Source organism: Mustela nivalis (assembly GCF_964662115.1).
Source record: "Mustela nivalis genome assembly, chromosome: 14".
Taxonomy (NCBI): domain Eukaryota; kingdom Metazoa; phylum Chordata; class Mammalia; order Carnivora; family Mustelidae; genus Mustela; species Mustela nivalis.
This window is the reverse complement of record NC_139033.1, coordinates 73636511-73660748: the sequence shown is the minus strand read 5'-3', so window position 1 is coordinate 73660748 and position 24238 is coordinate 73636511. Positions and strand designations below refer to the sequence as shown.

Below are 24238 nucleotides of genomic sequence, written 5' to 3'. Positions count from 1 at the left end.
TCATCAAGAAATAACCTCCGACTGTGTCCACAGCTTGGTGGATCTGGGAAATCACTTCTGCACAGCACAAAGAACCAACCCCCCGCCCCGAAGGAAGAGAACACATTGCTCTAGGCTGGCACTCAAGGGGTGTGTTGGGAAAATGTGCAATGGTCAGGGCAGCAGGAGCAGGACCAAGGTGCAGGGGGAGTGGGCAATCTGCATGGGAAAAAGGAGGCACAGGTGTTGCCCAGATGGAAGTGGATGTCTCCGTAGGCTGGCCTCCCAATTTGTAAAAGGAGGTTGAAATGCAGACTGTAGTGGCAGATCTGGTTCCTTCATTATCTCTTTGCTTCCTGATTTGTTTTTAACTTGTGCCAGGTACTTATTCATGCCAGCTAAATGTTTGGAGTTCTTTTCCTTTTGCTTCTTTCCAACACACACACACACACACACACACACACACACACAATGTGAGAACAGTAAAAGCTTTCTGTTTTCTTGAGGCTAATAAATTAGAAAAAGTCAGATGTATTATCTGCGCATATTGGCATCAAGTGAGGTTCATTTCGGGACAGAACATAAATGACGGAATGGAACAGCTTATATGGGGCTTAAACCCCAGTTTCTGACAACACTTGAATCATGTAATGAATAAAAGGTTATTACATATTTTTTGCTTCTCCAGAATAAGTTGATTTTCTTAATTGCTGGTATAGTGTTTCTTTTCATACTTCTAATAATTTTGAAGGAAAAGGCTGAAGTCTATATAATACCAAGCTTATTAATTTCTTCTTATAACTAGGAGAACTAGCCTTAAAATTATTTTCTGCTCCACCCGTATGTCTTCCAGTGTTCAGGGTCCACTGTGCCGTCTGGGATCGACATGTGAGCCTGGGGCCAAGGAGGGTGAGGACCCAAAGGGGGCGAGGGCGGTTTCTGCCACAGTGCGTGGGAAAATACACATGCTCTGTGAATATAGGAAAAAACAGGAACACGGGCAGGAGGGGCTCACCGGAAAGCCAAGTAGTAGGGAAATATGGTGTGGGCGCGAACACGAGCCATACTTCACGAACAGCTGCTGCCAGGGATTTCTGCCTCTCTGGCCCTCTTCTCAGTATTTACGAGGGAACCGGAACAAGGACCACACAGGCAGCAGCCTCTCCTGGGGACACCGTTGGGACTTGCCTCTGAAAGCAGGGAATACACTGGAAATACATACAACTCCCAAAAAAAGGAAACATCCCCTGAGCTGCTTCCTCATTGAATTTGCCCAGAAGGGAAATGTGAAAAGAAGCCCACAAACTAATGTGTCGATGTGTTTTGATGTGTTTTCAACGAAAGAAAGGATCACAGGAACACCTAAGAGGGAGCGCTCAGGGTGGATTCACAATGGGCAAGCTGGCTTCTGCCAAGTGCCTCCCTCTCCCAGAGCAGAAGACAGGCGAGGGAACGTGCCTCAGAATGGAAACTGCTGGGCCTTTGGGGCTGTCCCAGGCTGGAAGAGTTCCCCCAGGACCATTTGCGAAAAAGAACAGCTCCTCCACAGGGTGGATGGAGCACAGAAGCCTGTGAAAACAGGCCGACTTCCAAGACACACAGACCCATCACTTGGACCTCCGAGCACCCCCACGACACAGGCTGATTTCTCTGATTCTGTGAACACGTCAGCACCTCCATGAGGGGAGCCCTTGGCACTGCTTTGGAGGGAGCGTCTGTGTCGAGCTCCTTGCCAAGGAAGGAGGCAGCTTTTCTTGCCAGAGACGGGAAAGGATGAGCAGCAGTGCTGAATTCCCCAGTCAAAGTGGGTGGGCCCCTGGGCTCATGCACTGGGGGCTGCTGTCTTCTCCCTTCTGCCAAGCTGTCCTCTCCAAGGCTCACAGTTCTTCTCTGATCAGGTCTACACAGTTTCCAGGTAGAGTCTCTGAAAACATGTTTATTTTGAGATAAGTCTGGTAATACTCCCAAAGATCTTAAAAGGAGAGGCACCTCTGTCTTCCCCAGAATGATCAGGCCCCACAATCCCTGCCTCCCCAAAATGTCACTTTCACCTCTTAACACTTTATACAGAAATCCGGAGGCAGTGACAGAAGGAAACTTCTTTCAAGGGATTGGAGGAAAGGAGTGCCCCTCCTGTGGTGGGCTCTGGGGTTGGCATCCCACCCCTGCCATTGCCTGCTGAATATCTTTTGCCAAGTTCCCCACGGTGTTTGAGACCCTCGAGAGCTAATAGCACTACCCCCACGAGGTCAGGTGGAGAAAATAAAGCCGTCAGTAAGAGGCAACCAGCAAACGAGTGTGCTCTTGGTTCCCAGCTCACTCCAAGTCCAGACTGGTGCCAGCAGAGGGCTCTGAAGCCACCCCTCTCCCCCTTGGCACTGGCAGCTCTGGAGCCCATCCCTTCGGGTGCCATTTTGCCATCCCAATGGAGAGCTCCCGGCTGGTATGCACAGTGCCCTGCCCTGGGCTGGCTGGGCTTCACCGCGAGCCTGGCCACCGTGGAGTCCTCAGGAACTGTTTGACCCGAGATTTCCCTGAGGTTGGGCACCCAAGGACTCCTTGCTCCAGCAGTCCAGAGGTTAGGAATGGGGCAGTGCAGAGAAGGAGGAGGCAAAAGCCAATGAGGTGTTCCCTGAGGGCACGAACACAGTGGGGAGCCTCAGGCTTTCCATCAGTCAACACTGATCATCCTCCCTCCTCAGGATTTCTGCCTGTCCTGCTGCCTGTATATCAGCAAACAGCCCTTGAGCACCTGCCCTGTGTCAGGGGCCACGCTAGTACACTGCGGGTTGGGGGTGGGGGCGGTGGCACAGAGAGAAAGCACAGAGAGAAAGGACAAAGTGGTCTTCCCCCCTGGAGGTGGGTTGTGTAAGATTTTCAGGTTTATGATGTATTAGCTCACTCGTTGCTCCCCACCCCTACATTACCGGAGATGAGAAACAGCCGAGGGAGTTAGGAGCCCGGCACACTCACAGGCCTGGGCTCTGACACTGGCCCCACATGCTGCACCCTAGGTGCCCTCCTACCACGCCCTCAATGCAAATCCACCGGCCTCCTTCCAATCCCGAACCACCATCCACAGCTGGGATTAAGAGGGCAATTAAACTGTTCCTCACGCTCCATTCTGTTTTCTCCTGTGCCACAGTGACACGGGTCTAAGCAGGGCAGGGCATTTCAGACTTGCCAGTGTCTGCTCAAATAGGGTGCGCTCTTGTGACTGCACGCAGTGAGCAGGGATAGGAAGTGGAAAGGTGGTAGGGGGGCAATTTGAGAAGAGAGACTCCATTTCTTGGTCAAGTTGGCACCAGTGTTCCTTTAAGTATGGTCTCACGTCTGCAAGTGAAAGGAAATGGTCTTGCAGAGAATAATAAAAAAAAAAAAAAAATACATGCTGAGCGATTGAGTTGTAGTATTCAATCAAAAGGAGTTAATTAATGATGTCTCAAGCTGTGTGAAGCAGATACTAAATGAAAAGGTCACCCTTTCACCATCAAAAAATATGCTGCACTGAAATCTTTTACTGGATGACTAACATACCAAAAGTTAATATGGATTTCTCTGCATTTTCGTTGAAACGAAACCAGGGGGTATCTGCTTCTCAAGTATCAAAATTGAGCTGTTAGTTAGATTCCATATCACAAACAATTCTCAGCCTTTTCAGTAATGAGTCTATTTGGCAAACGAGAGCCCACGGGATGGAAACTCATTGTTTTCCCTGGCACAGAGCGAGTTAGCATTTGCCACCGCGTTATTTGTCTCTGCGGTACAATTCCTCAGACGGCTCAGTGCTCCCATCAGGTAGGAAGCACCTGGACTCCGCCGTACCATGTGTCAGATCGGTGCCGCCCGCGGGGATGCAAGGAGGAAGTGGAAAGGACTGCCCTTGAGTTTATACTCCACGAATCAAGACAGCAGAGCAAACAGTCTCTGTATAGGGTAGCAAGTGGTGCGGGCGGTGAGGGAGCGGCCCTGACCAGGCAGGACACCCCTTGTTGAGGGCTGAGGACAGTGAGGAGGCCTGAAGGACCTCCGTGCAGGGAATCCTAAGTGTCTGGGAACTGACGGGTAGACTCCTGGCATTGGAGACCCCTTACAAGAGAGTTTCCTGCTCTAGGATCAAAAGGAGGAGCGAAAACCCTGCCCTCGGGAATGAAAGCTGGCAGCTGAATCCTGTCATAGGTGGGGGGACTGAGTCTCATTATAGGGAGTTAGTATTGCTCGCCACTTCCCCTGCTTGTGAAATGACTTGTCCCATCGGGATCCAGTTGTGTTTGGCTATAAACTGGTCGAAGGCGCCTTTGTGAAGGCAGCAAGGCCAAGAGAAGCCAGGAGGGCTGTGTCCCACGGGCCAGCCATTGAGGGGCGGGAGGAGCCAGCTGAGGACCGGAGGAGATGTGGAAGCCACTGAAGGAGGCGCAGCCTTGAGTTCCTATGGCGGGGCTGGGGAAGAGAAGCCGTGCGGGGGAGAAATGGAAGACTGCAGTGTCTAGCAGAGGGTGGATACAGTTTGGGTGCTTGCTGAGTAGGAGCTGCGAGGAGACGCTCAAGTCAGTAGGGAAGAAGGCCAGCAGTGGGCTGTGGGGCTGGATGGCCGCCCGTGAGGAGCGCTGCTTCTCGGTCTTCAGAGATATTGACAATGAGGACAGGCAGGAGGGGTGTCAAGGGGACAGGCCAGTGTGGTGGCACCTGCTCACAGGGAAGGCAGGCCTGGAGGACCAGGGACCATGAGCTGGGGCACTGGGTTTTCACTAAGGGAGCAAGGCTGAGGAGCGAAGGCCAGTTGGCTCTGAACGGAGGTGATGAATTATAAAGCCCAAAAATGAGGTCTCAGAGGAGGCTGGGCTTTTCTGTGACAATCGAGGACTCTCAGAATATGGCAATAGGAAGTCTAGAAACTTCAAAGCTCTGTGTCCATCCTCCCCCTAGGACCCACTCACCAGGGAGGAAAGAGAGGAGATGAGTTACCACAGGATCCTTGAGAATTTAGTGATCTGGGGGTGTACAGCCAAACTTTTAGAGAAAGTGGCTTGAAATCTGAGTGGTTCCTGATCTGGTTTTGAAAGCCACCATTCTTTGCATTTGTAGTAAATGAAGTTAGTTCCTACTTACCCAATACATGCATTTCTTCCTTCAGTCATTTATTTACCAACTGTGGAGACAATGAGCATCCTCTGTGTGTCAGACCAGTGTACCAGTGCACAACTCCGGCATCCGGCCAGTTGACTGTGGAGCCAGGATGCGAGCTCAGGCCGCCTTTCCAGCAGCACTCCCCCACCCAGGAGGGCAGTCTCTAGTCTCCAGTCTTCTGTCTTCCTCCATCCTCAGGCTTGCAGTCGCTGGGGTCGTGCAGGCCACCCGGAGCGGTACGATTATCACGGTAGCACAAGGAGCCCTGTGGACTCTAGTCAACCCCCTGGACTCCCCGCACATGGCCCAGATGCCACAACTCTGAACTCTTCCACACGGCACTGTCCAGTGGAAATACGCTAGCGGCCTGCGAGCTCCAAGTTATCTAGCAGCCACGCTTAACATAACAAAAGAAACAAGAAGAGTTCATTGATTGGCACTTTATTTAACCCAATATATACAAAATATCATTTCACATGTAAATCAAGATTTAAAAGTGTAAAGGCATATTTTACATTTTATATATATATATACATATATAATTTTTTTTGGTAAAAGTAATCAAAATCCAGGACACGTCATTCACTCACAGCACATCTCAGGTTGTACTATCCACATTGTACGTAGTCCAGGGCCATGTGTGGCCAGTGGCTGCTTTGTGGATACTACACAGATCTAGAACATGCAGCATTCTTCATTCAGCTTCTGATTCTATTGATTGGCCCCCTGGGAAGTCCCAGACATTTCTATTGCTTCATCTCCCACATTCATATAAAATCAGTGCAGAAAAAACAGGTTTGTGATGAGGAAAGACAAAAGATGAAGAACCACGATCATAAAGCACTCTGCAGATCAAATGTATGGGTTCTAAATAATAACGTTACAAAAAATCGGAGCATGGGACAGCAAATCACCCCATTTGCTAAGAGAAGAAGTTAGGGGTGCAAACCGGCAGTGGGCAGAGGGCCTGCTAGAAACTGACCTCCTATTCAGGTATATTCTTGAATGCAGATGTTGTGTGGTTGTCTCGTCTCCCGGATGCTGTTTGGGTTCCTCTTGCTCTGGGTTTCTTTTTGTTTTGAGGAGACTGGGGGGTAAAGAATTAAAAATGAGGAGGGACTGAGTGAGTTCAGCCTGGTCAAATCAAGAGAAGATGAGGTAGTATAGAAATGACTGCGCCCCCTGCCCCCAGGGCTCCTGTATGGCTCAGTGAATTAAGCCTCTGCCTTGGGCTCGGGTCATGATCCCAGCGTCCTGGGATCAGGCTCTCTGCTCAGCAGGGAGCCTGTTTCCCCCTCTCTCGCTGCCTGCCTCTCTGCCTATACTTGTGATCTCTATCAAATAAATAAATAAAATCTTGAAAAAGAAAAAGAAAAAGAACTGACACCCCAAGCCCCTTAAGAACAAAGACCTGAAACCAGGGGATCCTGAGAAGAAACAATGTTGCCAAGTGCAAAGCCCATCCTGAGCCTTTCCACACTTCCCCAGCAGAAGCCACTACTGGGGCACAAGGCTGCAAGCAGAATAACTCCTCGGGAAGTGATGGGTAAATTGAGGAAAGTCTGACAGTGATTGTCACGGTATACAGTAAGCAAGAAAAAACATAAGAGCATACTGGGACTCATTGCCATTTTATTTTTTATTTTCTTCTCTTTAGAGCAGAGAACACAGCAGAATTGCTACCCCTTTCATTGAAGAGAGGGTTGCTTGTGAAATGGGTCTCTGTAGTTAGTGGGATTAAAAATAACTTGAGGCCCAGCCGTGCAGCCTCTGGTTACCATTTATGACTCACTTGCTTCAGTTTTGTTGTGCGCGCCTTTGTGAAGAAACAACCATATTTTTAAAGAACATTTCCATAAAGGATTTTTTCCCTTTGTGGGAGAGGAGCTGAAGCTGGGAGAACGAGAGGGGCAGAGAAGAAATCAGGGACCTACTTTCATGTTATTTGCAAATGAATTAAAATCTTTTCCTCTCAAAATCCTTCAGATTTTGTTGAAGTAGGTAGGATGGGGAAGCTGACTGTGCTCATACCATGTCCTGCATCTGTCTGGTCGTGACACCCAAGAGGCAGGCCTGAGTCCCACAGCCTCCACAACTGGGCAGGTCTGGCTATCCCCGTGGACTTGGAGCAGAGGGCCTGTCTGTGCCCAGCTAGGGTTTCCCCTTTCAGAGCAGATGGCACTTGCCGTGGAGACTCCTGTCCCATCAGAGAGTCTGCTGGATTCCAGCAACTTGTTGCCTCTGCAAGAAGGGCATTGACTGACTATTTTTGGAGATGGAACTATTTATTTCCTCCTCTCTGAATGCTGCTGAATGGATATGATCCAAGTACCAGACCAAGTCTTCTGATATTCTAGTTAGGGCCTCCCCTCTCCTAGAGCTGGACACGCAGCTGAATGTGCTGGCTGCAGAAACTAGTGAGTGCTCCAGATCTCACAGTGCCTGGGCCAAAATCAGTAAACATACCATAATATATTTTTTAAATTCATAAAGCCCGAAAGAAACACCCAGTGAGAGAAAAATAATGTCCAAAAACTTGTTACGACCAAACTGTTCTAGAAACAGCAAACCACCTAGGTGACAAGTACTACATGCTCAGTGTTTTCTGGAAGGGGAAAGACATCTTAAGTGTAGGGATAGCTTTCTTTATTGTCATTCACACGTTGATGTTAGAGGCAAAGCCGAGATTACACATGCATTTCACTTTCTGACCCAAAAGGCATTTTGACTAATTAAAATATTAAAACCTCTAGTAGGGGGGCTGCTTTCACAGGCTGAATTTTCTTGGCTGACTTTTAGGGGAGAGGGTAGAAACAACTTGCTGCAGTGTAACTGGGAAGCATCCCATATCCCTCAGCTGTGTTAGGGGGATACTGGGGCTGAATGCTGGGCCTCGTGGATGAAGTACATAAGTCACCCAGTTAGGAAGCCCCCTTCTGTCCTGTGTTCATGGTGGACATCCTTTTGAATCCAGAAGCCTCTGTTTACTCAAAGAGCCCCAAGACAAATGATCTGATTCTTCTCACTTGATAATAGTTTCTGAAGACAGTATATACCTTCATCACAGGCTTCTGCTTTTTAATTTATTAGCAACCATTTAGGGAGTATCTAATATGACGTGAGCTGTGCTGGGCTTGGTAAAAAGTTAAAATCCGTGTGTTCGCATTTCATAAAAATGTATGCAGATTTTTAAGTGGATATTTTCAAAAGCCTATTTTATGCACAGAATTTAAAATGATGCAAATCACCCCACATTTTAAAAGTCTGTCAAGAGCCACATAATTTGAAAGCTGGCAGGCTGAATGTATTTTAGCGGCATGACTTGGTTCCTGCACATTGGCACCGGTGTGCCCGGGCAAGATGCCCTAGCCGGCGTCGGCAGTGGCCGTGGCTCCCACGCTCCTTTCCTCCCACTAGGATTTGGCAGACAACTTTTGTGACCCCGACACTGTCATTCTGGGACCACTTGGGTGTGCAAGCTGAACATGGCCTGAAGCCCTTGAGGTTCAGTCTGTATTTTAGCTTTCACAGGTTTTAGGCATATTCAGCCACACTGGCTTCGGAAATCTTCTATGTCCAAACATTCCATTAGAAGTTAAAATATCTTTGCATCTTATGTTAAAACACAAAATTCAACTTTAAATTTTAAAGATCTCATTGGCTTTCTTCAATGATTCATGAATTGAACAACATCCTCTCTAGCAGATAGAAAGTGACGTAGGAAAGATGTTAGGGTTTGAAGTCGACGGCCAAGAAAGAATTCTTGAGACGTCTTTGTGCAAAGGTGATTTTATTAAAGCACGGGACAGGACCCATGGGCAGAAAGAGCTGCAGTGGGGTTGTGAGGAGTGGCCCATTATATACTTTCCAGTTAGGAGGGCGTTAGGGATAGTGTAAGCCTCTAAGGAATTTTGGAAGCAAGCTTTCCAGAACTATAAAGGGTCTAGCGATTGTAGGGAAAATGTCATTTGTTATTGTCTAACAAAACCTTAGTCAGGAAACCCTTCAGATGTATATTGGTGGACCATATGCTTGGGGGATGATTGCCAAAACTTATCTTGGGGGGGTTTAGAGATAAAGGAAGTTTCCAAAGAAATTTTTATACATGAATTTTATACATTTTTATACTTATAGGATCCTGGGTGGGGGGTGGGGGTCATGGTTTTGGGCTAGGATTGCCCTTTGACCTTAGCAAAGTATTAACGTTGAAGTAGTTGAGTCCCTAGAGGAATGTTACCCTGCCTATTTTAAGAACTTGTCAGGGGGGATCTAGGTAGTAAGGAAATTTAATAATTTTTTTTCTGCCTCAGAGAGGAGTTCCAAGGAACTGTACAAAGTAGATTTTTCAGGCAGAAGGGGACAGGGACAAGCAAAGAATGGGTTGTTTTGGTCACCTTTGTTTGGGGGATGGCAGGGATCCAGCAGTCAGATTACCTCACAATGCTCACCAGGAAATTCCAGACTGACTGGCTGAGATTACATTCCTGGGAGGGGCTGAAACTACAGCTAGGCTAGGTATTAAGTCTGGGTTTGCTGATGTGGGGCTGAGCACATACAACTCTGTTTTGAGCCTGTCTCTTTTATAATATTTGTAACAGTAACGTAATCCCTAACATGTATTGAACACTTATCATGTCCCAGGAGCTGTTGTAATGCTGACAATTCAGTGGGATGTATTATGATTAACCTCCTTCAAACACCTTGATATATGGAGGCTAAGTCACTCAGCAACTGCGTAGGCACCGGGACTCATGAGTAGGCGAGCTGGTGTGGACCCTACCCTTCCCCCATTGCCACAGTCCTCTGACACAAGACCCATCCTAGCATTCTCTCAGCCAGACATGAGGATCTCACCCCAAAATCATCAGCTTTGGAAGTAGTTGGACCTGGTAAATGATACAAAAAAAGGCAAGACAAACCACCACAAAATGCTCTCCAAAATCCATTCCCTCTTTCCTGTTACTGCTAGAAAATTAGTCTTCCATGGTGTTAACTTTGAAAAATGGATATCCCTCCACAGGGCATCAATCCTGACCTCAAGGAACTTACAGTCAAATTTAGAGTAGCCCTTACCCTTTAATGGATGGTTTGGATATGCTGGGGACCACACTGTCCTCATTCGCATTCTCCTTCCCCTCCCGCCAGCTCTAGATGGAAAATGTTCTTGACTCCACTCCCACCTTCGAGTTGGCAGACTGGTTATTCCAAATTCCTGCTCTCAGACTCCCTCCCTAACCTAATTTCATGTCTTTCTGAGCCCAAATACTCACCTTTCAGGCTTCCCATCTCATTTTATAGAGTTAATAATAGTGTAAATACTATTTGTGCTTGGGATGTAACTAGTTCTGGCAGTCATTCCCCAAAACATGAGGTTGTAGGTAAACAGACAAGAGTCTTTATACCTATGAGAACTCAAAGCCAGGCAGGGGACTATTCACCCAGCACACTGGCATCAGACCTTTCCCGCCTGCCATGGGAGGACTCACTTTGTCATATAGAACTTATTCTCCATTAAGTTCTGTCCATCCTTCGAGAAACCTGGCTTTCACCTCCCTTCAAGCAGATAGTTTGATTTAAATAGGAACACAGTTAACTGAATTCAAAAACTAGAGACAGCATAAAGCCTTGTGTGTTTAAGCAGGCAGCACACAGCTCAAGGTCCCCACCTGAGCTGAAGGCCACCTTGTTCATTGAACTGACCCACAGGCCCCATATTCGAGGGCCCGGAGTCCTGAGAAGTAGGGTACTGAGGACCCCCAGTGCTGTTCGGTGCTGGTATAAGCACACCTTAGACAGATTTCCAGGTGGACCCCTTGGCATTCAAGGACCCCTTGGCATTCTGGAAGCAGAATTACAGTGTGGAAAATGTTCTTGCTGGGGAGCACAGTCATTCTTTGACAATTTTAATGCCTTTGCCTTTATTTGTAGATCACAGAAATCTATTCACCGTCCCTTCACATCTCTGTACTTCCAAAACATAAGACTCGTTAACGGTGTCCTTTTAGAGTCCTATACAATTCGGAAACAGTACGTGATTGGTTTACCCAGGACATGGGTTTGAGATACAGATGTGATTTTTTTTGTTTGTTTTTACGTCCACGTTATTTCAGCAAAAAATAACCAAAAAGCAATTCATTTTCAGAATAAAGACTCAGGTCTGACTCCCTCTGAGCAGATAGGGTTAACTCCTCATTGCCCAGGAGAGCCCTGGGAGGTCTTGACTCTGCGGCCTTGACCTCAGACACTAGGGACACTTCTGCCACCTGGGTCATCAGGGCTGGTTTTGTACATGCTCCTTGTCCAACCTGACACCTTCATTAAGGAACAGTCACATCTGTAAACATGCTGGCTTTTCCGAGAAGATGTGAAGTTCTGCTTCCAAACCGGCAGCTCTGCATACTGTTGGCTGATCTACACGGAGGGAGATAACCTATTTACATACTAAAAAGGTCAGTGTTGGACAATCAGCATTTAGAGATGAATTTGCTGCTGCTTGCAACTGGAGCATAAGAATTTGGGAGAAGGCCGCAATTTTGCTGTCTCTCTATCTGTGCAGACAGCAAGCATCAGTAAATATGCAGGATGTCTGCACCCAGCACTCAGGGTGGTGATGAATGGGCTTCATCCTGGTTTGGAACCTCTGATTACGAGCGTGCCGGTGACCGTGCGACCATGCCAGGTGCAGGTCAGCCTAACCTACTGAAAACTATACAGAAATATTTGCATAATAGCTTTTCAGACTCTGTTAGTAAAACATAAACCATCATAATAGAGTTTAAATTATGTGGCTACTGCTTCCTTGTCATTTGCACTGGGAAAGGTAGACTTCTAGAAGGCTCAAAACAATTTTTTGTGGTCTTTTCTTCTCAAAGTATTTTAGAATAGCAATTGCTTTATTTTGTTCATGTGTGTTGAAAGCATCTTAAAAAAATGACAGTACAAAGGCATGAGTTGGGTTTTCTCTGAAATCTTTGTAATGTTTTTGTTCCTTATCCATTTATACATTCAAAGCAAAATAACTAGGGAATTAAATTCAGATCTCTGGCTCCATCTCAATGTTGGGATATAACTTAAGAGTCAAGTCACTCTGGAGGGTGGAAAACCAGTTCCGTATGCCCAGGGACAAGTAAGAGGTGGGAGGGAAGCATTACCCCTTAGTGAGAGCAGCCAATCCTGAGCCAGCAAGTAGCCGCTGCCCTCCAGGTCTTAGAACCAGAGCTCATTCAGAGCTCTTGCTCTGAAAAGAGTATCCATTTAAGAGTTCCAATGTCGGGACAGTCACATTTCAGCTGCAGCTGCTTCCTGCAAGTCCCGGGAGGTCATCATGTCTCGGTGGGAACTAGCTCAGCAGCTGCCACCCACATTCCCAAAGAGACCCTGTGCTGCATTCCACATCAGTGTCCCCCAGGGGACCTGTGAAGCCAGATGTGGACCTGAACTCATTGTGCCTTTGGAGGCATATGAAGCAGCTTCAAGGAAGAAGTTGTCCTTTGTGGCCACTCATGTCCCAGATGGGTCGGTGGGCCAATCTGCTTAACAGCCACGTTCTCAAGGCTCTGTGCTTCCTCTGACCTCTGATCTGGAGGGAGAGAAGCCAGTGGCAGTGACAGGCTAGCTCTTGGTTGGCATCAAACAATGTCTCCCAGAGATTATTTGACCTTGCTTCGCAAATAGCCGGAGTCATCTGGGCCTTATATAACAGTTGCTTTGAAACAGAACAGTGGCGTGTCCTGTGCTTGGGGATGCCTCCTGGCAGCGATGCCAAGGGACTGGAACACCAGGGTCCCTGCTGAGTGTGCACCTGTCCTATCCTGGCCCCTGGGAAGAGGGGCTGACCTAGGTGTTACTCCCTAATTGGCCCCATGCGTGTGTTTGACCCACCCTGTCTCTCTTCCAGAATACTCGGCTGAGCAGACACAGCAGGCGCTGCACCAGTCCATCTTCATGTCCTCGGTGTCGGCGCACCCCTTCCGGGACCTTCCCCTCGGCAGGGAGCAGCACTGCAAGCTCCTCCCGGGCGTGGCCAACATCCAGGCCAGCGAGGTGGCCCGATGGACAGTGGATGAGGTGAGCGGGGCAGCTCTGGGGCCCTGGAAGGACTGGGCCCAGCTGCGGGGAATTTTTCTTAGGCACAAAATCCATGGCATCAAATTTTAGATCCACACATTAGGGAGAAGGACAGGCTGATTTTGAGGGAAATAGGACAGCCCAGTTGGTTTTGGCCCCCAATGCCCACTGGTACCCCAGAACCACCTCTGCTCTCTGTCACCATCGGCCCAGCACCACTTTCGGTAGAGCAGCCCAAGCCTCTGGTCCCACGTCACAGATTCACTCTGGGGAAGCACACGTGTGTAAGCATCTTAGACTTGCCTCCAGGCAGCCCCTGCCCTAAGCAGCATCTTGTCTGAGGAGCACCTCCCCGGGGTGGGGGTGGGGGGTTGTTTCTGCAGGGCCCCAGAGTACAAACTGCTTCTCATTACGAAGCGGCTCTGGGCCGGGTTTGTCCACTTGAAGCCACAGATGAACAGTTCACCTTAGGTTTGTCTTTAAAGTGAATCAGAGTGCAACCCAGCATAAGATGCTGAACCCATGGGAAAATGGATCGAACTTTAATACCACCATGCCTTACAGTGTTGGTTTTTAATAAGGACCAGGTAAGTCCCATTATTTGCTCTAATGCTATAGAAATGCTGCATATATAAAGCAGTTTTCTTTTAAGGAATACACTCTTGGACATTTCTTTTGATAAAGGTATTATTTCCACTAGTCAGGCCTTAATTAATTTTTTTAAATGAAGGAAAACCCTGGGTCTCTGAGAGGACAGGTAACAGCGGAGCTGGAGTTAAATTAGTCACAAAATGTTCATTGAGCACTTTTCACAGTCAGCTTGACTTCATGTTGGTTCAGGCCTTCCTTTCCAGCCTGGGACCAGGAGCAGGTGACAAAGGCCATGCTGAGCTGGAGGTTCGGGGCAAGCCTGCTCTGTCCCCCTCTTTGCCGGCCCCTCACAGAATCTGCCTGGTGGATCGCCCTGCCCAGCCCTCCTTGCCCAGAGCAACAAGGGTTGACACCCTTCCGTCAGCACACCCCGCGGCTCCACCTCTCCTTGCACTCTGTCCAAGTGCCCCCGGAGTCCTGGTCACGGAGCCTTGGCTGAATATACCCGTGGTGATGAAATGTGATCCCAGGTCTGTCCCTGCCCCTCGCTGAGGAATTCTGACCAGTCTACAGAGCATGAAGTGGCTTCATGACCAAGCCAACTGAACTAAGTCCTGATGTGTCTGTAGTCCAGTCATGTGCGGCTTTGGCCTTTGAACAGCAGGCACATTATGGGGAGCTCAGGGGCAAGTCATTTGTTCCTGACTTTCAAACCATTCACTCAAGGTTCTGCTAAGTTTTAAGTTAGACTGACAGTGGCTTCTCTTCCCTTGCATCATCACCATCATGCTTAGAAAGATGTCTTGGGGGAGGCAGCCACCTGAATTCAGCCACAGCCCTCTGTGCACAGAGCAGCTGAGTCCTGAGAGTGGATGGACAAGGTAGAGACACAGACCTCTGGGTGTGTCTCTGCCTACCTGCACAGAATCCCAAGCTCCCCAGACAAAGTTCTTGGCATGCCTTAGGACCTGCACGGGCAGTCCTTTCTGCCTTTCCAGCCCTACCTCCCACCATGCCCCCCATGGGCTTCCCACCCTGGGCTACAGTCCCTGCATGGGATCCTCACACTGGCACAGTTGCTACCCCGGCCTCAGGTGGCCCTTCCTGCTCTGCCAACGACCAGTTCTGGCCATCAGCACGACACTCCCCTCTGGCAGAAGCCTCTCGGTGCTCCCATCTCCTCAGAGAGTCTTCCGTCACTGACCTACACTTGCTCATCTGCCCCTCACCAGATGAGGAGAGACCTTATTTCACTCACTTAGCATGTATCTGGAGAACTTCTCTCTGCACCTGGCACTTAGTAGATAACCCAGGAATGTTTGTTGAATGATGTTGCGTGACAAGGGCATCATGGACACGTCCAAGCAGAGGAAAGAAGGGCGGCCATTCCAGTCAAAGGGAAAAATAGAAGGTCATCTGGAAGTGGGTATGGTGGATACACGGATGGCAGATGTCGGGCACATCTCTTACTAACGTTGATAATGACAATGAATATTGTTAATATACTGAGAGTAAGGCAAGCACTCTTTTGTTTTGCCCATTTTACAGTTAGGGAAGTCAAGGCACCTAGAGACTAAGCCAGCACCCCACAGGGCCCCACAGGCAGAGCCACACACCCTGGGGCACAGACGGAAGTGCCCCAGGATGGGAAAGGTGCACCGGGTGGGAGGCTGGACACCGGCGTGCGTGTCCATCAGCCGGCAGCACGAGCCACGTGAGGCGCTCACAGAAAGTCTCCTGTGCAAATGGTGCTTCGAGGAGAGGAGAGTGACACCGTCTGTGGAGGAGTACATGTGAGAGGAGGCAGAGGGCGGGGACCAGCGGGGGAGCACTGCCACATTCCCGGTGTGGAGTCATCCGGGTCTGTGCTGGGTGCTGCCAGAAGAACCCCCCGAAGTCGAGGTCGGCAGCCGTCTTCAAGCTGAAAGAACACAACACAGTGAACCAGCTCAGACACTGAAGATGAAGAGCGGAAATGAGCCAAACGTGACTCCATGCGCAGTCTCAGCACCACGCAGTTTGGGACCCAGGGCGATGCTATATGAGCAAGAGCATGCATCTGGAAGAAAGGGGAACTAGTGGTGCCACCAAACGGAATGAAACTTTGGAGGAAAGAGCCCAGTTTGGGGCCAGGAGGAGAGGTTGGTGAATTTCCTGTGGGACATCTTGAGGGAGAGGGCCCTGCAGATGATGTCGCAGCAGTGAATGCACAACACCTGTTCCCAGGGCAGAAATACCGCCTGGGATGTCACTAATGGATGGGGTAGCTGAGTGAGCCTTCACCAAGGACACGGCTGTCCAAGGAGAGCTGCTGAGGACAGAGAGGGGACCACAGTTGGAGAGAGAGTCCACAACAGAGATGTGTCAGCAGGAGGCAGGTGGCAAGTGTCCCATTCAGCAGGGCACAGGCCAGATGTAGCACAGGGCTCCTGGCTGGGGCTGCGGAACTAGATTTCCACAGATTTGGAAAAAATGTGGAAAATGTGTGTATTTCTTGTCTTAAGAGAAGGGCCTCTTGTCTCAAGAGGACCATCATCCAAAAAGAGCAGAACCTCTGTTTTAGGAGCATTAAGCAGTGACAAGGAAGTGTAGGGGACTTCTGATTTGATGAGTCCCAAGCCTGGCACTGCAGGAAATCGAGGGCTTGGGGGTGATGAAAGATAGTGGTGATCATGCTGCAGATCTCCATGGGACAAGGAGGTGCTCACTGTGGGGGACACTGAGTGCGCCATTAAGGACTATTAGGCAGCAAGGTCACAGTCCCTGAGTTCTCTGTAGTGGATACACATGGAACCTCAGCCCTTTATTGCTGAAAGAGGCCTTAGAATATTCTAGATTATAAATAAGAACATCATCCCTGAGGCTGTCTTCATAAGCAACCCTGTTGTGATGCTTCCATAACCATGACTTCCTTCAAGGATGCATTCCAGAGAAAGTGTGGCTTATTCCCTCAAGTTAATATATCATATTCTTGAAGTCTCCCTATCTAGATGCTCTTGAGAACAAGGAGCATTTCCTAAATTTCTTTCTGTATTCTCACACTCTTGTGGCACATTTCCTGGAACCAACATAGGCCCCTCAAGAAGAATCTTGGATGGGATGAGACTATGGGCTTTGTGGTGACTCTGTTTGTATCTTTGAAGATAAGGCAGCCCTCAGATGGGGGTTTGCTTAGGGGGCATTCCAGTGAGTACCAACAATAGAGTTTGTGACTATTTTAGATGTCATATTAAAAATGGGACTAGGGCAGCAAGGATTTGAAAAGGCTGTGCAGGACAAGAGGAGACCAAGGTGGTGGTTGTTCTTCTGTGTTTTGTTCTCATTAGGCAAAGTATTGGAGAGGAGCCACAAGAGCCCAAGACAGGATACATTGAAAATGGACTTGTGCGTCCTTGCATTAAGTGCCATTCAGGGAGACTCAAGGCAGGAGTCTGTCTGCAGCCAAAGATGAAGAGCAAAAACGTTGCCTTTTGTCTACTCTCCTGGCCTGGGAGGGAGACCTGCTCTCTGCATTCTGTTACTTGGGAAGAAAAGCCTGCTCAGGGCCATCCTAAACTTGCCCAGAGCATGGGAGCTGGCTTCTCACTCTTTTAGACTAATTCGATTGGAGCAGTGATTTTTAAAGCACAGGTAGGCTGTGAAGTCGATGTCGTGGTTCTAGAGTGAAAGACATGATGAAAGGAAAGACCGTATCTGTACTAAGGGTGATTATTTTGCGAAACCTTTGTTAGAAATGTGTGGGTGTGGGCAAACACTCCAGTTGTGGTCAGGGTGAAGTGTATTTCGTACCCTGGGCCATGGAAATGTTCTGTAAAAGAGTGTAAGCACTACAGAATAGGAACTAACTATATCTCTTTATGTCATTATAGTAGAGTATCTTGCCCAGAGTAGGTGTGTGAGAAATGTGTGATTGAATCAATGGGGAGGTGGATTTTATCTGGTACCCTCCCACAGGTGTGCACGGGCATGTGGTACCCTCCTGCCAGGTGTGCACAGGCACATGGTACCTACCAGGTGTGTGGGCACATGGTACCCTCCTGCAGGTATGCACAGGCATGTGGTACCCTCCCACCAGGTGTGTATAGGCACGTGAGGACAGGAGGCTTCGGGTTGTATGTTAGAGCCACAGATGTGGCTCATGTATGCTCAGGGCACATATGGGTGCTTTTACTCCTTATGATCAGAAATCCTTTTTAAAGCAGCACGTATAAATTGCCAGAGCCTCAACCAAGTTCTCCCCAAATGTCCATTAACTTTAAAAGATGGCAGCCGCTTTAAAAGCAATCTTTACACAGGAGGGAGTGTTTTGAAAAATTCAGGATACTGCTAACTAAGCATAGCAGCCTTATACAAGTGGGCCCTTAAGAAAGGGCAGATAACAAATTCCACTGTTAAAAAATGAGACCCAGGCTGGAAACATGGTCCCCAGTGGACTTGGAGCCAGGGCAATCAGGCATACAGCTCCAGGCTCAGCAAGATCGAGAACACCACCGTTCGGAAAGATTTAAGGGCACAGCAACCCCATAGAAGCAAACAGGCCTGCTGAGCTCCGAGAGGATGCCAGGAAAAGTAGGTCGCTGGGGGAAGTAAGTTGGGAAAAGTAATGGGCTCATTCAAGAGTTGGCACAGGGCCATTGTTCTTAGTCTTTCCAAAGTGCTGTGTCATCCCCAGGATTAACCTACTCAGTGGTTTTCCAAGACAAAGCTGGGGCTTTCGCTGTGGGACACCCCACTCCTGAGAACTCAGGGAACCGGGCATCAGGCAGCCTCCATACCAGCTGTGCCGCTGGGAGCCAAGGCAGAAGTTGGCCGCCCCCAGACCCCAACAAAGGTGCCATCACCTGAGACCAGCAGACACATCCACATATCCATCTTGAGTGCGGGCAAACAGATGGTAGCTTCCTGCTTCCTAGAGCTCATGCCCATCTGAACAGTTCACATTTACCACAGACTTGGAGAGATAAACAGATTTTTTTTTTTTAAGATTTTTTATTTATTTATTTGACAGGCAGAGATTACAAGTAGGCAGAGAGGCAAGCAGAGAGAGAGGAGGAAGCAGACTCCTTGCTGAGCGGAGAGCCCGATGTGGGGCTTGATCCCCGGACTCTGGGATCATGATCCGAGCCAAAGGCAGAGGCCTTAACCCACTGAGCCACCCAGGCGCCCCAGATAAACAGATTTTTAAGAGGAGGAAGAAAGGCAAGCTTTCTGATAGTACTACTCTATGCTATGTTCGAGCTCACCACTTTCCATTTAAAATATTTAGCAAAATGGGCTTTCTATTAAACCTCAAAATATAATTTATTCTTACACAGAATAAATACTAACAATACTGAATAATGAGACTGAATAATGATCAAGGCCTTTAGATATTTTTAAATTTTGGTCAGAAAAGTCAACCTCAGTAGATTCCATGGAACTTGTTTTTGACTTTGGAAAAGGACAGACTGAATAGACCCAGAACCTTTTTCCAAAGAAGCAGAGGATTTCCGGCCAGTGGTTCAGCAATGGAGATGAGGCTTGCTGTCTGAGGGAGGTGGGACAGGGAGGGGCTGCGCCTGGGGCCCTGCTGGGGGCCACCTGACTCCCCAGTGATGCTTCACTTCCGCTCTGACAGGTTCATTATTCCTGTTAAAAATCCTGTCTACCTCCACATGGACAGTGACTCGTTGGCTAACAGGAGAGGAAATGTGGTTCTTTCCTGTGTGCCCAGAAAAGGATATTTTAACCCAGCAGACCATCAAAGCAACACACACCACTTTTGCTGCAAATGGAAGTTTCTGAAATGTGTATTTTAAAAAGACTCCCTCCTAAAGCTCTTCTCCTTGTGGGGAATCCGGGCTCCTCGTTTCTGGCTTGGCTTTCCCACAGGAGCTGATTGAGCTATGACAAAATGTATGTCTTCTGCTAATTCCTAGTCCTGCTTTTTTACTTCTAATTTTCCTGCTGTGACATTCAGCCTCTTGTCCTGTGAAAGAGCCATCTCAGGAAAACCTGCCTGTAGAGCAGTGGCTTTGGACCAGGAAGACGTGCGCAACAACTGGACACGTTTTTGGTTGTCACAACAGGGGGGTGGGGGTGCAAGTGGCACATGGCAAATGGAGGCCAGTGTGGCTGCAAAACAGACTGCGACACCCAGGATGCCCCGCGGCAAAGAGTACTCAGCCCACGCCAGTCAGTAGCGCCCGACACGCCAGCCCTCCAGCAGTTCTCTTGGGCTCTGCTCTGATTCCTTTTGTCCCACACCCAGCCTGTGGGCAGGTCTCAGGATTGGACTTGCAGTGCCTCCTGCCTCCAGCTCTGAGCTCTGCCCCATGCAGTGTCCAGGCCCTGGGGCCCCCCACCAGACAGCCGCAAGTGTCTCCTAGTGACGTCCTACCCGGTGCCCCCGACGCTGCTAGATCACCTCTCAAGCTCTTTCGTGCCGTGTTCTCAGGACTGCCTGCACGTGAGCATCACCTGGGGTGTCTAGAAATGCATGCCCAGCACATGGACCAGATCCAGCCTCGTGACTTCAGCGTCCCTGTGGCCTGAGCCTCACTGTCATACCTGTGTAAAGCTGTTGAGGGGATTCCAGGGTGCGGCCAAGAGAGAGAACAGCCCCTCCAGGGCTTCTTGCTGCCCATACCAGGAAACCACATGGCGACCCCCTCACCCCCGTCTTTTTCCACAGCTCCCCTTCTGCTCCACAGTTCTAGCCACACGGGACTCCTCCATGCCGATGCCGTTTGTGTCATGCGTCCTGCTTATGGCTTTGCCCAGACGCTCTGTGCTGAGGTCTCCACTCGCCAACCCCCCAAATCGCCCCCAGTGGAAACATGTCACCCAACAGTGCCTGTCTCAGCCTCCATCTCCCTTGCGATCGCTTTCCTGGGTTCCCGTCTGAAATGCCATCTATCCCTGCTAGAAGCCCATAGTCTTTCCGCCTCTTCTAGGATTTAGCACATCTGAGAGCATGTATCAGTGTGATGAGTAAGGCAGCCTTACGTGCCATTTTCCCTTTATCCTCCTACCTCTGATCAAACCGTAAACGCGTTGGAAGTTCCCACCTGACCTGCTCACGGGTCCCGCTTCCCAGTGCCCAGCAGGGGCCTCGCCCAGCAGGAGCTGAGGAGGGGGTGGGGGGGGTCCCTGGCCAGAGAGCAGCCTCAGGGAGCAAGGGGACAGCACCCCCCTCCTCGTGTCCCAGGCCTTAGAAGCTCTCTGGAGCTCCTGCTGTCACCCGCCCCAATTACGTGTCTCCACAACTTGACCAACAGTGTTCCCACGCCTTCCTCAGCTCCATGATTTCAGCCACCTGAAAAGAGCAAATCAGGTACCTCATCAGAAGAGCACCAGGCACTTGGGCGAAGCCCCTCGAAGCGCTAATGCCTCCCAGGTGCTCCCAGGCTCAAGGAGGTCTTTGTGTGGTTTGGGAAGATTTTCTTTTTTTCTTTTTTTTTTTTTTTTAATTCTCATCATTCTGCACTTTGGAAGGATGACTGTAATGACTCATGATAAACAGACTTGCAGCATCCGAGGTGAGGAAAGCAAACACCGACATGCGGATGGCCTCTAAAAAGTAGTTCTGGAATCCTCGTATCCAATATAGCTGTGAATCAGGGGTGTGCATGCAGGGGGCAGGGTCCGGGTTTGTGCTGCGGATGTTGGTTCTTGGCCGCTTTGGAAGCCGGAGATCAGCCGAGGCCGCAGGGCTCTCTTCTGCCAAGTTTGGGGAGGGTGAGTGTCCGCTGTCCTCTCCCTGCAGGGAGCCGGGGACTCCCAGGCCTCTTGGATCGTAGAACATGTTGATACCAGGGCCTGCACTCCCTGCCTTCCCGGGGGGCCTTCTCCTTCAGAGAGGGGGGAGAAGGTTCGCGTGCTCCCTGCTCAGCTGGCACAAGACACAGCGTCTTAAAAACATCATCTCCCAGGTTTTGTCATTGCTGCCTCCTGGGTTGCCTTTCCTCTGTGCCGCAGCCATGCCGGACCTTGCCAGAAGGGGCCGGACTCCCCTTGTCATTGGTCTTTGAGAGTCTACGCTTTATCACATTTGTTCACTCGGCTCCCTAGAAGCATCGCTGGGACACTCATGGCTTCCTGCTCTTCCAGCCAGGTGGTGCTCTGGTATCTCTAATTAGAAGGAACCTGGGCCTTGTGTGTGGCTGGGGAGGGAGGCGGGGAAAGAGTGGGAAATGAAGCTACAGAGGTGATTCTCCAGAACTCCTGGTCTGGAGGCTGTAACCCTGAGTTGCAGAACCATCCCTGGCACTTCCCAGCCATGCGTGACCTTCAGAGAGTCATTGAGCCTCCTTGGGCTTCAGCTTGATTGTCACTGGTGAGGGAATTTGGTCAGCAGAGGTCCCTGGAGTCCCTGTGAGACTCAGATAGGGCCTCAGAGTCACTGAAGGGCCAGGTGCCCAGTCCTTTTCTCCGGCAATCACTGTGGAGACTGCTACTCTTGGGCCATGCCCTCCTACCTTCCCTAACTCCACAGGGAGGACATGAAGATCAGATGAGAGAAGATTCCAGAATGCTGGCACGGCATCCATGGAGACTGTCATTGCCATCACAACAGTAACCCTGTGTAGGTCATCCGGGCAGTAAGAGGCCAGAAGAGACTGGGGCTGGGCTGATTGTTGAGCTGGCACAGGCTAATGGGCCTTGATAGTTCCTATTTCAGTCCCAAGAGTTTGAGGGATTTGCAATATATTTTACTCAAATGTTGAGTTACTACAACCCAAGAAATTATTTCAGGTGCGTGTTGTAAATCAGGCTTTTCATCTTGCACCGTAGGTGGCTGAATTTGTACAGTCTCTCCTGGGCTGCGAGGAACATGCCAAGTGCTTCAAGAAAGAGGTAAGAAATGCAAAAATTATATGTCTTTCCATAGTCTGGTCCCTGAAGAGCTTTGTTTTCATTGACTTGAGCATAACTGAGAGCAGCTGGTGGGCCAGAGAGAGGGCTTGGGGAGGGACAGAGCCCAGCAGGGCAGTCGGGCCCCGAAGGCTCAGCCTCTGTCCTTGTCCTGCCTGTGCTGAACTCTGCGTTGTCACAAAACATTCTGGTGCCTGGCGCATGGGGCCTGCTCGAGAATGAACACGTCAGGCAACCCTTATGGGTGCTGTGCCGGCTCTGCTGTGATGACTTCAGGCTTCACTGTGTGCAGGAGGGGTCCTGCAAGGAGCCTGTGCCCAGGGAGGAGAGGGAATTTGTCTACCCCAGGGTGACAGTGGGACCGTCCTGTGTGTCCCTGCTCTATACCTGCTTCAAGAGGAATACAGAGAAGCCAAAGAGCCCTTCTGTGGGGTTTCTGTATCCTACTCCATGTTAGTTGGGAATGTCTCAAACTGCTTAATATTTGTCCTGGAATTAGTAACCATAGCCATAGGGGCCCCAGAAGAGACTGGATCAGCTATAGAGTAATAGTGAAAATATGGTGGTTCCTGTTTATTGTGGACTTGCCTGTGCTGGGCCATGCTGAGCACTTTACAGTTGTTATCCTGGGTCCTCCAATAAGCAGTGAGGAGGCTAGTGCATAGCAGGAAGAAGGCAGCAGATTCCAGTCTCTGTTCATGATGACTCCATCACCATTGCTCTAGAAGTCTGTAAGAAAACTCTTCCTAGAGCCACCAGTGTGTAGCACACACCCTCCCGCTCCAGCGGTCGGGACATGCTTGGTTCAGGGAAAGTACTCTTGGAGTCTGGGGTCTTGCGATCCTCAGAACCCAACCAGGTAACTCAGCGTCAGGGTCACTCAGGTAGCTGTTTGGGTAGCTGCCGGTTGAGACATGACGTTCACCTGCTTTCACCTGAGCCCAGCACTGCTCAGAAGTAGCTAGCCTGGCCTCACACATTTGAGCTGCTCTCAGCTTCAAGCAGTGCCCAAGACCCACCTTGTCCACAGGTGTCTGTAGGTCAGGTGGCTCCAGCGTGGCTCTTATGACCAGCAGTTCCCTGGTGGACAGAACACTGACCCTGTCTAATGCCTCTGTAAAACACAGACTTCCAAGAGGGGACTTTAAAGCTTGGGGTTAGCGTGTTTCAGCACCTTAGAAAGTTCTCCAGGTTTTCCATTCTCCAAATGGACGATTCTTCAACAGACATTATCATAAATGCACAAGAAGGTTTTGGGTTTGTTTTTGTTTTGTTTTGTTTTGTTTTTTACCTTTTTTCACTAATATATAATGTATTATTTGCCCCAGGGGTACAGGTCTGTGAATCACCGGGTTTCACCCTTCACAGCACTCACCATAGCACATACCCTCCCCAATGTCCATAACCCAACCACCCTCTCCCTAACCCCCTTCCCCCAGCAACCCTGTTTGTTTTGTGAGCTTTAAGAGTCTCTTATGGTTTGTCTCCTTCCTGATCCCAGCTTGTTTCATTTTTTCCTCCCCTACTCCCGACAACCCTCCGCCCTGCTTCTCAAATTCCTTATATCAGAAAGAGCATATGATAATTGTCTTTCTCTGATCGACTTATTTCACTCAGC

The 24238-nt window shown here is 49.4% G+C and overlaps 1 protein-coding gene across 1 annotated transcript in view; it reads left to right on the top strand.

Moving 5' to 3' along the window:
* The window catches only part of L3MBTL4 (L3MBTL histone methyl-lysine binding protein 4), a 403808-nt gene that overhangs the window by 377598 nt on the left and 1972 nt on the right, over positions 1 to 24238 (top strand). The window contains exons 16-17 of the mRNA XM_082699053.1: positions 13004 to 13173; positions 22540 to 22602. Of these exons, the coding sequence (XP_082555179.1) occupies positions 13004 to 13173; positions 22540 to 22602 (233 nt within the window). The remainder of the gene's footprint in view (positions 1 to 13003; positions 13174 to 22539; positions 22603 to 24238) is intronic.